The sequence below is a fragment of the Diadema setosum genome, chromosome 20 (assembly GCF_964275005.1).
Source record: "Diadema setosum chromosome 20, eeDiaSeto1, whole genome shotgun sequence".
NCBI classification, from domain to species: Eukaryota; Metazoa; Echinodermata; class Echinoidea; order Diadematoida; family Diadematidae; genus Diadema; species Diadema setosum.
Window position 1 is genome coordinate 25,611,675 of NC_092704.1, and position 18,068 is coordinate 25,629,742.

The following is an 18,068-nucleotide window of genomic DNA, read 5'->3' on the forward strand; positions in this document are numbered from 1 at the left end:
ATGACGCAAACAGGCCTATCGCAAAAAAATAACAACAAATATCACTCTGTAAAAAAATGGGCAATTGTAGAGGCAAGATATTATGACTGAAACAATAGATGTAGCTGATAAGAATGATTAATGCTAGTATGCATATTATTACTAACTTCTGCTTTGCCATTGTCATGCATTCTCCATGTTGCATGGACGGAGAGTATGATGTGTGCCCATTGAATGTGAGACTGATCAAAAGAATTATGTACATTAAAAGCAATCAGCCCATCAGTCGATATGTCGTGAACACCTGTACGCATGTGAGCATAGCGGAACCGAATCACACAAGAGATGGAGGGAGAGAGAGCGAGAAAAAAATCCATACCGCGCATATATACACTCGACATGGGACCGTCGTCTTTCCACGCGAACACTCCGTGTTTAACTCGCAAACGCGCATGTCTATGATGTTTTCGCTACTTTTCTCTCTTCTTCTCTCTCCCCCTCCCCCACCCCTCTCTCTGTTTATGACATGGGAAAGCTAGCACGTGATAAGAAAGAACATTGGATCGATTTCATTGTTTGGCGTAATATTCGCATGTTGGCATGAAAAACAGAGTTTTGCACTCGGCGTCTGTAAACTGATCCGCGCAATAATATTTCAAAGTAAATCTACGCCATGAATTAATGCGCGGACGGAAAATTAATCACGAGCCCCTAAATGCACTTGTTGCATCAAAGCTCTGGTATATATCCACCTCATTCCTCTCTCTTACTCTCACATTTTGAATCTTTTTTTTTTTTTACAGGCATTATTATATAATTATATATTTTTGTATTTCTTTCTGTCACTTGTCTCTCTAGAAGGATATATGGAGTATATACCCATGCATATCATCACATTATCATGTTATAATATGATATCATACTTCCTGCATCTATAGGAGAATAATATGATGCTATCAACTGAGAAGACAGCAAAGAAAGGAAGTGCAGAAAGTCAATATCACACATTTGAGTAAAATAACAGAAAAAAAGAAGAATAGACATGACACAAAACAGAAGGCTCTTAGCTTCTGTTTTTTTTTAAAATGATTGTCTTCAGCAGATCTCTGTCTCTCTCTGTTCTTGCATAATAGAGCTGAATAAAATCTATTGAATCTATTGATATGCAGGTTGTGGGTCTGACTTTTACTCAAAAGGAGATGTGTGTACAAGACAGTCATTGAGATATATTGCTCAAAGTTCCAGAATCACCTGGAACATAAGCCTTCGAACAACATTCATGTGTTCTTTTTGAGTAATGTTAGATTTCGCGTGTTTGCTTCGGATCATGTAATGTCGCATTCAGTCCGTATATATCAGTCTGAAATCACGTTTCTCAACAACGCACACACGCACACAAGCGCGCGCACACACACACACACACACACACACACACAAAGCCCTTTCTGCTCTTCTTCATCGAGGTGTTCGGGAAGGGCGGGGCGACCCAGCCCGCTTAGCCCGGACAGTGATTTTTCAGAGGGACCGCGGGCGAACGGTGAGAATGCACACACGGAGAAACAGATGCGCAGAAAAGTGACACCGTAATTCTCGCTGAACTTTTGTTTTATTTGTTTTGTTTTAATTTCTCTGCTTCAAAACGCATGCACCTGTGGACATCTCTTAGTCTCAGTCGGTAGACCCCAGTGGAATATGAACAAAATTTATTATAATAATAATTTCTTCTTTTTGTAATCATATTTTTGTCATTTTGGTATAGTTTGCAAGCATTAAACGAACTAAACAATGAAGAAGATTGCAACCGCTGTTAATTTCCTTGTCAATACTGATTTGCTTCGAGGTCTTGTGATTTATTTATTACTTTAATCATCTATTTGATTGCTGTATATCATCCTACAGGATTGGCCTATTCTGTCGTACAGAACTGCTTTCCAAAGGCGCCCTACATAAGTTTTAAAAATAATATATTGCTAATACATTGTGTATAATTTTCTCTGTTTATTTGATGGAAATGAAAAGAAATTTGAACTTTGAACTTTATGTTTTACATTAATTCATACGTCATGGTAATACATGGAACTATGACACGTGCATGGGTTACATTATCAACAAGTTTTATGCATCTGAAGGGTAAGTCAAACAATATACATGTAAGTCAAACAATATACATGTATCACGTAGATACATAGTCTCATCTCATCGGTATGGACAGAACATAAATGATAATTAGTTATCATTTACATGTATTTACATATCTTGTCAAATTATGCATTGCATTGTTATAGTTTTGTTCAACTACTTCTATTCTGACAGACATTTCTATTTCTGATTTCACTTCCAATTCATTTCAATCTCATTCTCTATGAGGAACACATCAGATGTAAAAAAAAAATGATATCCAGATTGAATGTATGATAAGATATAACTTACAAAATAGTACAAAATAACGGCTGACTTATCAAAATTTAGATCTAGATCATTTACAATGCGATGTACACATTAAGTGATTAAAAGTATTTTGGCATATTCTAAATGAAAGGACAATGCTGTTCCACTCAGATTGAGTAGGCAGAAATTATTAACTTTGCCATATATTGCACATCTTGAAACAAGTTTTCTTCATTAAACTACAGATACTGATATATTGACATTATTCAGTACAAGGATTTGCCAACATTCGGTAAACATTAACAATAAGCACTCCAAGAAGATTGTTACCCTTTAATGCAGTAACTACACAAAAATGTATAAGTATACTTGAAATAGAAAATACACGACCCTTTCAAGAAATTCTTATTCTACATTGATTTTGAAAAATAAAGCTGATATCAATAATAGCGACAAAACAAATATCAAGAAAGATGTGAAATTCTTTAAAAAAAGAAGAAGTGTATAGATGATATTGACATTATTCAGTACAATTATTAGCCAACATTGGGTAAATATTAACAATAAGGACTCCAAGAAGATTGTTACCCTTTAATGCAGTAACTACACAAAATGTAAACATTACCGATAAAGAAAAGGAAGATTTAAACTTACAGTAACTACGAAATAATGAATGACAATGAAAAAAAAAAAGCCAAGTATACTTGAAATAGAAAATACACGACCCTTTCAAGAAATTCTTATTCTACATTGATTTTGAAAAATAAAGCTGATATCAATAATAGCGACAAAACAAATATCAAGAAAGATGTGAAATTCTTTAAAAAAAGAAGAAGTGTATAGATGATATTGACATTATTCAGTACAATTATTAGCCAACATTCGGTAAATATTAACAATAAGGACTCCAAGAAGATTGTTACCCTTTAATGCAGTAACTACACAAAATGTAAACATTACCGATAAAGAAAAGGAAGATTTAAACTTACAGTAACTACGAAAAAAATGAATGACAATGAAAAAAAAGCAAAGTATACTTGAAAGAGAAAATACACGACCCTTTCAAGAAATTCATATTCTAGATTGATTTTGAACAATAAAGCTGACATAAATAATAGCGACAAAACAAATATCAAGAGAGATGTGAAATTCTTTAAAAAAGAAGAAGAAGAAGTGTATAGATGGTAGGTCTACTTATTCTGCTGGTACTGAAAAACGCATACTTATAAAGTTGGATCAGAAAATCGTGTCAACAGCACTAATTACCCACATTGTGGCTAGAAGGGAATACGAAAATTGTATTAGGTATATACCTTAGAAACGAAATTCTGTTGTTACTCGTGACCACTTGTACGTTTTCTTTGAAATTGTTATAAATTTGTTCTGTAAATGTATTGTATATATTTTTTCTGTATATTCAATGGAAATGGAAATAAAATTGAATTGAATTGAATTGAATTGAAAAACCAGTGGATACTTACAAGGTCCATTTTTTTTTTCAATTCATGCGTCTGAAGATGAAGACTACAAAGTGAACAAATACGTGTCATCTGCTGATTAGTCTCTTAGAATTCTTTTTTTTTTTTTTCAATTTCAGTGTGAGAAATTGGTGTTCTTATGAGCGGATGACGCCAAATTGAATCATGCCCATATCGACCGTCATTGATTGCTAGAAAAAGAAAGAGAGAAAATTCACGAATTCATAGAACATTTTATGCATAAATACAAAAAACAAAAACAAACACTTGCACGAGTGTAACCTTTTGTCTCTTTGGTGTGTTGGAAACGGTCGTGGATTGATTACCCACCTATGGGCCTGAGAAGTACGCTTCACTAGCTACGCTGGTTTATAGTTTTGCCGAGTTTCTGTTTCTCGTCAACTTTTGTTAAGTATGGTATATAAAATCTGATGACCGAGTGTGAGAGAAGCATCCATCAGAGTGTAGAATTTAACGTACCGTTCTCAAGCGGTGCGTGGCGTACGTTGTCAGCGTTCGGTGTTGAATGACTTATACAGTCACACGTATTAAGCTACGGACAAGACGCATACAATGCGCCAAATTACAGAATGTGCTGTGACTGAACACTTTCACTCTAACAACATGTAAACATAAACTCAATTTAATAGCACTAAAATGGATTCTTAATTCTGTAACAACTCGACCCATCACAAATGAAACAAGAACGAAATGTAAGCATAATATTGTATTCCATTTTTACTTCTCTATTAGAAGAGTCTTTCATGATAAAACCACTGGTAGTTAGAAAATTGTGTCAGTTCTTGAAACATTCGCAAATTAGGACTCCTACCTGAGGAGAAAAATTTATTTCGACATATTACCATCTGTGCATGTAGCATAGCTCGCATTAGGCCATTCATTGACAGGAAAGCATGTTAGGATGCCGTCAGAGCCATTTTTGCGTCCAGACTGGATTACGCCAACTTGCTGCTTTATGGCATCAATTCTCATCAGGTCCGGCGCCTTCAGAGGGCACAAAATCGTGAGGCAAAACTCACCTTCGTGTGCCATAGGCGTGATCATGTCACCCCCCCCCCCCTTGCTGAAGCAGCTACATTGGCTGCTAGTCGCACAACGCATTGTTTTTAAGATCTTGACAATAGTGTAGAAGTGTCGTCAAGGGAAAGCTCCTACTTATCTTAGATCTCTCATCATCCCATACTATTCTGCTCGACCTGGACTACGTTAAAGCAGGGAGGTGGAAGAAGAGCATCTTACTCCATGTACCCAAAAGCAACAGCAGAGCCTGGGACAATGCTTTTGTGACGGCTGCACCGCGATTGTGAAACGATTTACGACTGTTCGTCCTCATTTTCCCATCCCTTGATGTCTTCAAGAAGAATCTGAATATTTTTCTTTTTAATGCCAATCTGTAACTGAATTTGTTGTAAAGTGCTGTGAAACCAGCCATTGACTGTGTAAGAGCGCTATATAAATGATCTGATTGTATTGTATTGATTGTATACTATTTTTGTAAATCATTGTTACCTTCTATTCGAACGGCCCTGAATTCAGACATTTTGTTTCTGTTTTGTAGTGAAATACGTCATTAAAAGACAATAATGATAAAAGAGAGAGAGAAAAAAAAAGAAAGAGCTCTTTGTTGTTTTTGGCATGGCAATTCTTCGCTAATCCCATAGAAAAACGATGAGTGCAGCTTCGTTTGTCTTGAGATAAGGTGGGCGATGAATTCCTCCATGTAAACAATAAGAAAGACATCTTGTATCTTTCGGGGGTTCGTGGCTTAGCAACCCCAATTGCGTCAATAAGTGATACCGTTAGCGAGTTACCGCATCACCCTATTTGCGCACCAGATATAAAAGAAACAAAAAAACCCCAAAATTAGGTGCGCGTGCTACTCGCGTGGACCGGGGTATATCAGAAGCTATAGTTAGTTTTATGGTGATTGACTTTACAATCCGACTTAGTTTGTCATTAAATTTTAGATAACGCACGATAAACACACACGTGTTTGTTCGCTGAAAAGAACAACACCCAAAGAAGAAGAAGAAAAAGAAAAAAAAAAAAAAACCTCAATGAGCCATCTTTACTTTGCTCTTGCATAAATGTTTCCGTTAGTGAATTCCTGAGGTGACTAAACTGAGACAAAGAGAATTCCTTGCAACAGAACAGTTATTTCAAAGGATTGTATAAAGCATCACTCACAAAAAATGATTATTTGCCATTTTGCCTTAACTCTTGTTTGCATGTTTGTTTGTTTGTTTGTTTGTTTCGTTACATTTTCCATCTGAGAAGATGGCTGGAAAGCCCATATTCAGCTGCAATAGTCAGATAGTTGGTCTTCCTTGGGGTCCAGTTGCAAGTACTCGGGGGGGACCACTTCATCGGGTTATGCTCCCTACTCGTTGCGATGAATGAATGAAGCGAGATCTTTGACGTGCATCAGTTGTGACACACAGGAACTCCATTTTATGTCCCATCCGAGGGACAGAGTGTTTTTGCCTCTTACTAGAGGAGCTGTTGGAGCTTTACAAAACGATGCCAGATTATTATTTTTTTTCTTTCTATTGAGAGATATGTCCTCTTTAGTGACGGCCATTACTAGGAGTTCGACAAGCTCAAACTCGACAAGCATGATAACTCAATGCTTCTTTGAGACTGTGAGCGTCAGGTCCTGCTTTATATGTGTATTTGTTGTTGTGCGTGAATATGTGTGTCCCAAATTCAATTCATATTTCAAATAAAAATTCCAAATAAGTTGCTTAGTTTTTCTGGAAATAATTTCCTTACGCCACATCAAGATGCTAACCCCCCGTTTAGTTATGTAAGATGCCTAAACGCGTACAATTGAAACGGGGCTCATCTTCACTCCTGTACAGGTAAACATTGAGGAAATGGAAAACTTTTAGAAATGGGCAAAATATTTTGAATAATATTTTGCCCATTTATGAATAAACCTGCAAGGTATTGGCGCTCTACTGCAGAGTTACGTGTAGACAAGAAAATTTCTCGTTGTTGTAGAAGACGATGAAATGGCATGGACTTCATGATCAAAATAGTAAGTATATGAGTGCCTGGAAAATGTACCGAAGATTGCAGAAACTTAAAAAAAAAAAAATAATAAACGGTCATTGACTACTGCTCCCATTCATAGGTATTTTCATGTTTCTTTTCCTCCGCTATTATTCATCCTCATTCATCATGTTCATGCTTTGTTGCTACAAAGAAAAAAGTGTCACTCTGATATGTATTGTGTAACCTTTGCGAAACATGGACTTTATACAGTTAAGCTCATTTTGAACTCTCCATGGAGCAGACGCCTTTGCAGAGGAGAGAGCGTTGGCAGATGTAGGATGGGGGGGGGGGGGGGGTGGACCACACCCATAGGGGCTTGATTCATGAGGCAAGTCATGTTGCTCGGAGATGCTGTATGGCGATCGTGTGGAAGGAGTTGGGGTGACAGGCAAATTGAGGATTTTGAAGGGTGTGGCCCGCAAATGGTAGACTCTTACCCCTATGTGTTCTTCTGTTCGGCACCCACCCTGTCGATGGATTTCTCCATCTGCTGTAACAATGCATCTGGCGTCACTCGCACAAAATATCATTCGATTCGATTCAGTTCAATTCAATTCAATTCAGTTCAATTCAATTCAATTCAATTCAATTCAATTCAATTCAATTCAATTCAATTCAATTCAATTCAATTCAATTCGATTCGATTCGATTCGATTCGATTCGATTCAATTCAAGTAATTCAATTCAAGTCATTTATTTTCCATCCAACAAAGAGTGAAACAAAATACAAAGCATGCAATACACGATCAATTAAAAAAAAACGCAACGTGGATCGTAGAGTATATAAGATATACGTATACTATGTTCAATCAAAAAGTATAACTAAGTACATCAAAGCATGCTTTGCAGGTTGACAGAGAAGTAAGTATGGAAAAGAGTGGTCCACTAAAAAGCAAGGCTTGTAATTCGGGGATCACTAAAAAACATCATCGCTATAAACATCATCATTATAAACAATAATTATTTTTAATACTTGTGAAGATGTTGACCATCGCAGTAAGTTCTAAGACGATGGGGGTACAATAATCGTTTGTCTCGCGAACAAAATCGTAGGTAAGAAATCGTAGTCGAGGTGTACTAAGACCTCACCAACGATTTTCTTCGACAGATAAACGATTAATTGTACCCCTATCGTCTTAATTATTTTCAAGAAAAAAAATGCACATTCAAACTTATCTAACAATGCTCAACCTGTAATAGGCACTGTTCGCTCTATACTCAACAAAAGAATGCCGAAAAACAGACAGACAAACAAACAAACAAACCCACAATAGTAGATACATATACATACATGGACACATGGAGGTGTCGCAAATATGAATCCAGCAATAAGTTGTGAAAATAAACATGGAAAGACATGATGGTCTGGTTATAGCTTGATGTGCTCTGTGTTCTAGTTGAGAAGGTTCATGGTTCGACACACGTGGAAAACACCCTTTAAAAATCTTGGTGGGAATGGATTTGAACAAAGTAAAGGATATTCCTGCTGGAATCGGAAAAAGTCAATAATATCTAAACAGCAAAATAACACATTAGACAAGTGAGTGTTTAAGTAAGAGACATACTAACAAGCGCCTTTGTAAATACATGTACTTAATTCTTATAAATTGCTATATTTCTATATATTGTTATCAATTAATCATTGTTATTACTGTTATTATTGTCAATACTATCATCATCATCGCCATCATTATCATTATCATATAAAACATAGAATTTGTACTTAATAAATCTAGTGTTTTGTCTTAGAGAATATCCTCATTCTCTCACAAGGCTGAAAATGAAAGACCAAAACCCACGGGTTAACAACTCTTTGTGACTTTATCTTTACGTCCGCCAAGATTCTGGAAGTAATCTTACATCTTTAAAAAAGATCCTTCAGATGGATGTGATGTGGTATTTGCACAAAGATACAAAAGAAGTTATGTTAATATAATTGGTCGCTCCACCCTCTCGACAAAGAGAAGTTTCGTCAAAAAGAAACCGCACAAAGAGAGCTTACAATTGCCACTGGACAAGCAGAATAGAAACATCGAATTAAGCTAAACAAACACCACTGATTTTAGGTTTGTTTGACCATAGGAGTTCAAGTGAAACGGAGCGCTGGGAACTTGAAGGGCCAGAAAATACCTTCTGGTGAAACACGAAAAGGGCGGGGTCATAAAAATATGGTGCTTTTCCACGGAAGGCGTAGCCCCCCCCCCCCTTTTTATGTCGTAATTTGATCCCGTCTGATGCTTCATGGGGGACAAATTTGGATACATTTCAGTGTAAACACGAAAACCTTTGACGATACAGACACGAGATTCAGTTCTGTTTGCTCTTATTACGTTTTTTTTTCTTCCGTATATAGAGACACGGCGCACGCTTACCACACAAGATCTCGCGAGCTCTGTTTGTGTGTGTAAACCTTGCGTGAGTTTGGCGCGAGCGAGGGGTTCGCGTGCGCAAGAGCCACTTGTTGGGCGTGGCGTTCGTTTCGCGAGCATTGCTCTCTTCTGATTGGCCGAAGGAGTTTGTCAGTGAATTGGTAGCGATTATCATCTGTGCTACGGACCCTCATCTTACCGAAAATCGAGATCTCAACGGTGCGGAGTGCGTCGCCTGGACAGTTCTCCCTTGGCGCTATAAAACTTGGCGGCTCCCTCAAGTTCAATGACAATCCTCCTCGTAACCTCTCCGCCAGCAACAAGTGTATCCAGTTTGGATCTGTTTGTCCGGCAGACGATGCCGAGGAGACAGAGAAAAAGAGACATTGCATCTGCCTGCCAACTGTCGGCTCTCATCATCTCGATGGACGCGGTACTCTTTGCATGTTACTTCTGAAACAAAATCGGATTAACTTGTCCCTTCGACACTCAACCTCGCAACTCACCTAGGTTAAGGAGCGCTTCAGCAGTACCTCACCAACTTAACTCATCCTGAAAACGACGTCGTAATAAACCAGGACAATGGAGAACATTTCATACGACCATCACGCAATGCTATACCATCAGAATGCCTACTCGTATCACCATCACAATATTCAAAGTCCCTACGACAGAGGGGTGTTCGAACCCTTGGCTCAGGCCTACGGGAGGCGGACCATCCAACCACACGATGGCGGGAAGCCGATACGGAGAAGGCGCAAGCCCAAGTGTCCGGCACAACAGGTGCGCCAGCGACAGGCCGCCAACCTGCGGGAGCGGAAACGCATGCAGTCGATCAACGACGCCTTCGAGGGGCTCCGCGAGCACATCCCGACGCTGCCGTATGAGAAGCGGCTGTCGAAGGTCGACACGCTGCGCCTGGCCATCGGCTACATCAACTTCCTGGCCGAGATGGTGGAGAACGAAGGGGAGAACCTAGAGTCGCCGACCAGCAGTCCTCAGGAACAGCAGAAGAAGGTCATCATCTGCCATCGAAGTGAGTTTTAGCCCTCTACGGTTTACCCGACATTTAACAAAAGTGTAGTGGAATGACACTCCTTGCTCAAATAAATAAAGAAAACGCATCAACAGATTGCTGCGAGGTTCACTTTAAAACGTGACAGACATTATCAAGTCATACAAATTTACATTTCATTTACATTTCAGATACCTGACATCACTGTATAGTGCAAACACCTGAAATTGTTAAACTTTACATTAACCTCGATTCAAATTAAACTTTCATCATTTCATTTTTTATTGTTACTGAGTTGAGTTTAGTTTGAGTTTGAGTTTTTGTTATTCTTTTCAGTTAGTTTATTTAGAATAGAACATGAAAGAAACAATTTTCTTAGGTATTACAATTTTCTTAGGCAGTTTTTAGGTATTATAGTTAATGGTTTCTTGCAAATCAGAGGTTGTTATTTCCGTGATTTGGGGGTACATTTCTTTCCAACAGTCTACTTTATCTCAACGAGCTTACATACTGATATACTTACAATATCAAAGGCTCCTAAGTTCTCGCAGAGTAAGGTGTTTTTACTGAGTGAATAGATCAAAAGAGCTCTGAGAGTTTTCTCTGAGATCTTGAGTTGAGCTGTTTGCCTATGATTGCGATGTGTTGCGCGCTGCACGATGTGTTTTAAATAACAATACAATGTTTGTGCCAAGTATAGCTTTTTTTTAATGGTTTCAAAATGAAAAAATATGAGTACATCTCTACCGTGGTGAATAATTTAGCATTGTTGAAATCGAATTTATAATAGAAAATTAGACAACCCATACACGGCTCATAGCAGCGAAGGATATTTCGTACTCTTCTTAAAAAAAAACAAACAAACATGAACATCCAAACATGTATCTGAACTACTGTTCTTCTGTCTCAATGTTAAGAAATTTAACAGCCACCTCTCATCATTTTCCCGATTTTAAAAGGTTTACAGCGTAATGTGTAGCCCGCTTTTTTTTTCTCAATAGACACCACATGGACGTTAACGTTCGTGAAAGACATCGTATACATCATGACTCTATGATAGAGACCCATGGAACGGCTCTCCGTTCTCATAGAAAGAATAAAAAGAAGAGAAAAGGAAACCAACAACTGACAATGACACCTCCTTCTTGTTAACAAGAACATTTTCGAAATGCTCATTTTATGGCCTTAGGCCACTCTGCTACCCGCTGTGTACAGATTAAGGTATTAGGACCCCCGGATCCAGTGGATTAGTGTTGTTACATGATAGAAGATGGGTGGAGGGATAGAGAAATAAGAGCGGTATTTCAGTCGTATCGAGTCTTGCAGATAGATGCGATCGATCAGCGATCGATAACGGTGAAGGAGGTGAAAGGGGTCCATTGAAATGCATGCACAGAAGACTGTATACAAACTCGGGCCTAGGACATTACAATCGCTCGTACAATGCCTGGCTTTATCCGACAGGTACAATGTGGGTTTTTCACTTTGCCTGCAAATCGAAGGTCGAGTAAAAACAAGGGGGATAAGAGAGACCGCTAAAAACTAGAGCGCCCTAGCGCAGTATTCTGTTTTAACCGAATACATTCAAAGTTGCAAGGAGTTCAAAAGCAGAGCTTGATTCATTTCACCATCTTGTTCAAATAAGACGACCACCTGAGCTCAGATCATTCACATTAAAATTTTCCTGGCATGCTACCATTTTCTAGGCGAAAACCTATAACCTCGCCAGCCGACAAGAACTTCAACTACGAGCACTGTCTTTCCGCCACATCCTCTGATAGAGACCGACTAATAGCTTCGCACGTCTTATTCTGTCCGAAAACAATATCATTCTTAGCTACTATACCTGCTAGTCTTGGTTGTTCTTACTAGCTGTTACAATCAAGCATACAATTCATTTCGCCTTATCAAATTCTGACCTGGTTATTTGACTACAGTTTGATGTTGAATGACGAACTTCGCGTTGGTTTTCTGTTCATAGTTGTCTACTTCCCTTCTTGCCCAGGATTGTTGCCTCTGTCTCCTCCTCCTTCTCCTTCTTCTTCTTCTCTTCCTTCATCATCATCATCATCATCATCATCATCATCATCATCATATGGTCGTCATTTCTTCCCCCTTCCTGCTTTTCTATATTCATTTTCTTCGCCTTCTTCAGTATATTCACTCTCTCTGATATTACAGTTCAATCGCAAGGGTGCCCAGCAGACATACAAGTATCTGTGATTGTACATGCACATTCGTCGTCTCATTATCTGTACTGTCATCTGCCTGTCAGTTATTCTAGACAACTATACAGTAGTAAGAGTATTATGACAACATGTCATTCTTTTCTTTGGCCGCTTTAACACTGCCATCAATTAAGGCGGCATCACTCACATGACGTTTGTGATACTTCCTCGCTCCCAAGTTGAGCTTCTCTTCAACCCTCGTCACGTCTGCAAAGTCACTCAACAATTTATCAGGGTTACACGTCATGTCGTCTTAAACTTGACTTAATTTGAGAGACAAGTCGGTTATGTAAAATGTCAGTCATGATCAACACGATCATGTCGTGAGAAAAAAAAGATGGTGTCATGCTGGGTTGGTGGTTTCAATTTTTATGCCCATCTCCTCAAACTTCCTTTGCTGGCCATGTCTACTTCCCAACTCTCCCTTACTCTGCTATGATGAAAAAACAAAGTATAAAAGTATTGAAAGTCTTCCTCTCAAAGCGCTGTCGAAACCACGAGATGTGCGCCATTACAATTAAGACACCCGTGTTTTCCTTTTCCCAACAACACAAATCCCCTAATACCGGTAACAAGTTTCCATACAGGGCCCGTTAAGTCTATTTGTACGGGTCGGTCTAATCCGCTCCGAGATGCGCCGCACAAGGGTAGCATGGTTTCAATTTAGCCCCCCTTCTCTAATCCTGAAACGCTGTAGAGTATAAGATGAAGATACTTCAACAGCCGATTAACGGATTTCCCTCCTGCTTTTTTCCCGTCGACCTCTATCTGCCACCCTTCCCCTTTCCTCTTTGTAAAAAGAAAAAGAAGAGAAGATGGGCGATTAGAGTTAATTAACGATTACACCAGAGGGTATAAGACGTTGACTCAAGAAGTGGTCAAAGTTTGGGGGTCCTTTTTATATACCCCCTCTCGTAATATGTGGTGTAGCTCTTCATGTCTCGATGGTTTTAGACACGTTACAAGGAGATTAGTTGGTATATCTCGCTTTAAAAGGAAAGATGCGTTCAGAACTGTCAAAGCAAAGAGCTACTTGGTCAAAGTGAACGAAGAAGAACCCGAAGTATCACCATCTTATGTGCTCAATGCCATGCATATCCAAAACTTAAAACTTTGAAGTCGCTCAATAGTTTGCTAATGTAGTCACGTTTCTGTTATGTTGTTATTAACTTTCGTTTTCTTACAGGCTCGCCGGTTGACATGGAGTACGGAGCTATCCCCCTGGCAGGCCACTCGCTCTCGTGGTGCAACGAGAAGAAGACGCAACCCGGCCCCAACGGCACCATGACCGCCAAGGTTTGGACGCCCGAGGATCCCCGCCAGTCGTCCTCCCCGCTCTCGATGGAAGACGGAGACGTCTCGTCCGGGTCCGCGGGTGTGCCCGATGATGTTGTTGGCATGACAACGCTGGAAGAGCTGTCCTTTGCGCAACAACTCTCGCCCATCCATCATCATTTGGAGGAGAGAGCCCATTGACTTTGTGCGATAAACAGAACGTATACCTCCACTGTTGGACAAACTCTTTGCACTTGACGAGTGCAGTTTCTTCTCTATCGGGATAGTTCCCGGGTCCTTCGACTCATTCAAGTATGATCGAGTATGATTATACTTTCATTTGTGGAAAGATATTTCTGTCTCAACTAAGTAAATTGTTGGTTCTACAATGTTTCATGGATTTGGATAGTAGAATTCAAGGTATTTCTAAAAGAAGTTAATAAGAATTCTAAATGTCAGTTGAGTAATTCTTCTCAGACTTTTATAAAAACATTAAGTGACCGAAAGAGACGGAGGAAAAAAAAATCCAAACTCAATATCAACTTTTAATAGGCAACTCTACAAAAAATGCAGTAAAAAAAAAAAGGAATAAGACTTGGGGTCTAACTTCTTATCTAATGAGATACAACTAAATTGCAGAGCAATGGTATGTTCGCAATTTATACTTGACTTTTGCATGTAGTGATGCTCGTGAAAAGAAGAAGAAGAAGAAGAAAAAAAAAAGAAGAAGAAGAAGAGAGAGGGAAAGAGAGAGAGAGAGAAAGAGGGAATAGCAAAGAAAATCGAATGTCTTCCATCCTATTTCAACTCGCAGCGTCGGAAAGTGATTTGTCTTTTTTAACTTTGAAGTGAGTTGAAAAGTAACGTTTGTTCCAAATACAAACAAATCCAAATTAAACGCGCAAATTGTGTCAGCACCTTTAAACAATGAAGGGGCTCGGTCCTGTCGAATTTCAACTCTGAGAATCCTTCGAACCTCAACTCTATTAGAGAGAAAAAAAATATATATATATTCTTCATAACTCAACCAAAATGATCCTCTTTCCTTGGTGTTAATAGAAGTTACTGTGGTGTTTTACCAAGTAGTAAATCATTTTCCAACATTGTCCTTGTCAACTTGGTACTTTCCGGAACATAAGTTTTGCTCAGATGTTGACGAATATATTACTATACCTCTGCAGAGCAACTAGTCATTGAAAAATTACTCTCAGTTCCTCATTTGTCAAAAAAATCATGAATCATATTCAACATTTCTCCCCAACTCTTGAAAAAATTAACGTAACTCAAATCTCAAAGTTGAAGAAAAAGGTCAAAACTCCATACAAACAAATATTCATCAATGTTATGAAAACTCAGCTTTCTTCCAACTCGCCCTTAATTATCAACGATATCAACAACTTTTAAATGTACCCATTTTTCGGTCGATTTCGATTGTATATCTGTCAAATCATTCATGGAGATATAGAAGAGACGGAAACAGAATTTCCAGTCTACAGTGTTTATATACTGATCCGATAGTGCCTTGAAGTTAGAAAGTTCGCTAAATGATGTTTGTTTTCATCTGTATATTTGGTGTGATTTTGTACATACAAAGATGTATATATCAAATTATTTTAACTCGAGATTTTATATATACGTGTCTTGTTCTCTTCTTTGGTAGGGCTGTTTTGTGCTAATTAAAGGTGAGAGGTCAAAACAAAAACAAAGAAACAGTTAAATCATTCTTGATTAAGTTTGACAATACGTACAGTCCTATTGAGGCTATATTAAAATATTTGTTCTTTTTTTCTTTTTTTTTAACGCGGGAAGGGGAGCTTTTTAAACTATATTGATATACCGGTGTTTTGTTTCGTTTGAATTATTGGTAACTGAGGATGAAAATAATTTCAAGAGAAATATTGCAATCTGTCCGTTTCTCATTCCATTGCTGTTGTAATACTAAAAATAATTTCTCCTTCCACAACGAACTCCGACAAGGGTCATCTGATACATGAAAAGAGATATTTATATTTTCCTTCCCTGCGGATTTTAGGGTGCAATATCTTACTGAATTTCAATTTGAGTTTAATTATTAACTGACAAATATTGGAATGATTTAGATATATGACACCTTTTTTGATGTACCGGGATCCAAGATTCTCACGCAGGAAATCAACTAGTTATAATACCCTTATATAATGCGCAAACACCGAACAAGGTGATTAACATAATTATTAGTTTGATGTACCGGTAATTCAATTACATTTCATTACTCTTGCTGAGACGTTTGTTGTTTCTATTCTGCATAACATTCCGAAAGAGAGGGGTACATTGTACATTTTCAAAATCGTGTGCTTGTGGACGTTTCTAAGTGTGCATTGAATATTCTCGGATCAAACTCAAAATCCGTCTTTTTGGGATTACCTTCTGGGATTACCCTATGACGCAATCAATTTCACTCTATATACTTCTGGGATACAAGATTGTGATGATAAACTCTTCTGGTAGCGTTATCGGTATTGAGAATTCATGACGAATGCAGTATTTTCGTATATGTTCTGAAGTATACACTAGAAATATCATGTGTTACTGTCGTGTATAGGTCCTTTAATCTTAAAGCATAAAATCTCATTTTTACCCTTGGTATCAGCTCAAGAAGTTATGCACAAGAAATTGCATCTCCGCTTTATCACAGAATGATGTGCTACACCGGGCGTCGATTATTGAAATGACCATATTACGTTGTTTTTGTGTTGTGATTATCCAGAATGATGGTTTTTGCCGTTTGTCTTATGTAAATTCATATTTCAAGCATAGGTTTGATTTTTCTCCAACTAACTCACTCCCCGTTTGACGGGCACAAACTCAGTTATTGCTCTCATTTGATCTTGTGAAACAACTTTTCTGATGATGGCATGAACGGAATAAAAATCTAACATGAAAACAGATGAATTATCTTGTCTATATGGCTCATATTTATGTTGATGGCACTGTGTTATAGTGTTCATGCGATTTACGTTCACTGAGTGGAACTGGTAGCAAGGTGCGTCCGGTTTCTGTCACACACACACACACACACACACACACACAATGATATTGATTTCATTGAAGTTTTGTTGCCCCAGTCTGAGCATTGCAGTCTCCCAGATCCTAAATGAAATACATTTGTTTTGGCACGTGAACACGTATTGACGTTTGCTTCATGATGGAAAATGACAGAAACTTCAGATTATTAATTCTCCTCATTGTGTGTGTTCGATGTACATTATATACTAAGAAACAATGACCATGTGTACGAAAATGTATTTTTTTTTTCATTCAGCTCTCTGTACCACCAAACAATCAAACACCACGCTAAATGTGAAATCTATTCATTATGGCGCTCCAAAAATATTGGACGTTATCATTATTGGAATTACTTGTATGTTTCCCAAATTCCATCATGGTCTTTAAAAATTACAAGGTACCTCTATAAGATGTATCAAAGTCCATCTTTGGATAATGGCCAAAAAAAAAAAAAAAGAAGTATCGACCCTGGATTTTGCTGATCGGTGTGTATTCCTGTCTAATGATAAAGTGTGGGTGTATGTTGGAGCTGCAGCCGACGTCATTATCATGCCCAATAAAGCAAACAACTACAGTCAGACCTATGACGCACGAGCTCATATCTCTTCATTGGGCACAGGTGCTTTGCGCCACCTTACTTTCCCGTCATATGCAGCCATGCAAAAGCATCCTCCCCTGCCTCCCTCTTCTCTCCACCGAATACCACCACTATTACCACCACCAGCCAACGGACCCCACGGGCACCTCGGTTGCCCAGGTAGATATGGCATTTCGTTTCGGAATCAGGCAGAAAAGAGGAGAATTATGGCTGCCAGCCATGTTAATGGAAGTGCTATTAAATGCATGTGCTCCTTGATAACGAGTACTTTTAAAGCGTGTGCAGCGCCATGGACTTTAATTCTTGATCAAATGTAAGAGTCCAGAGGATGCAAAATAATTCCAGCCCATTTAGATTGCGCCAAGTGCATGTGTATCTTCAAATAAGAAAAGACACATCCATAGTAGGTTCTAATATTTATTGACATGCTATACAATCCCATGTAAAAGAATGAGGACGAAATATTTCATGATTACGATTTGGCATGAATTACCACCATCTTTTTAAACATGATTATGTAAAAATCTTCCACAAATTTACCCACATTTACAAAGACATAATACGTACATACAATACTAAGTATTAGTACTTTTTTGAAGAAATCCAAATTCTTTT

General features: G+C 38.3%; 1 protein-coding gene across 1 annotated transcript; it reads left to right on the plus strand.

Annotated features, from left to right (window-relative positions):
- The first annotated feature begins 9,874 nt into the window (after positions 1–9,874).
- LOC140243931 (pancreas transcription factor 1 subunit alpha-like) lies at positions 9,875–14,011 on the plus strand. Its single transcript, XM_072323601.1, has 2 exons — positions 9,875–10,328; positions 13,722–14,011. The coding sequence occupies exons 1-2, from the start codon at positions 9,875–9,877 to the stop codon at positions 14,009–14,011; spliced, it is 744 nt and encodes a 247-aa protein (XP_072179702.1).
- The last annotated feature ends 4,057 nt before the right edge of the window (positions 14,012–18,068 follow it).

Bases quoted from the DNA above. Each gene is read 5' to 3' on its own strand.
- LOC140243931 (XM_072323601.1), top strand. From the start codon at position 9,875: ATGGAGAACATTTCATACGACCATCACGCAATGCTATACCATCAGAAT. The intron at 10,329-13,721 runs GTGAGTTTTAGC...GTTTTCTTACAG, and splicing joins GGTCATCATCTGCCATCGAA to GCTCGCCGGTTGACATGGAG.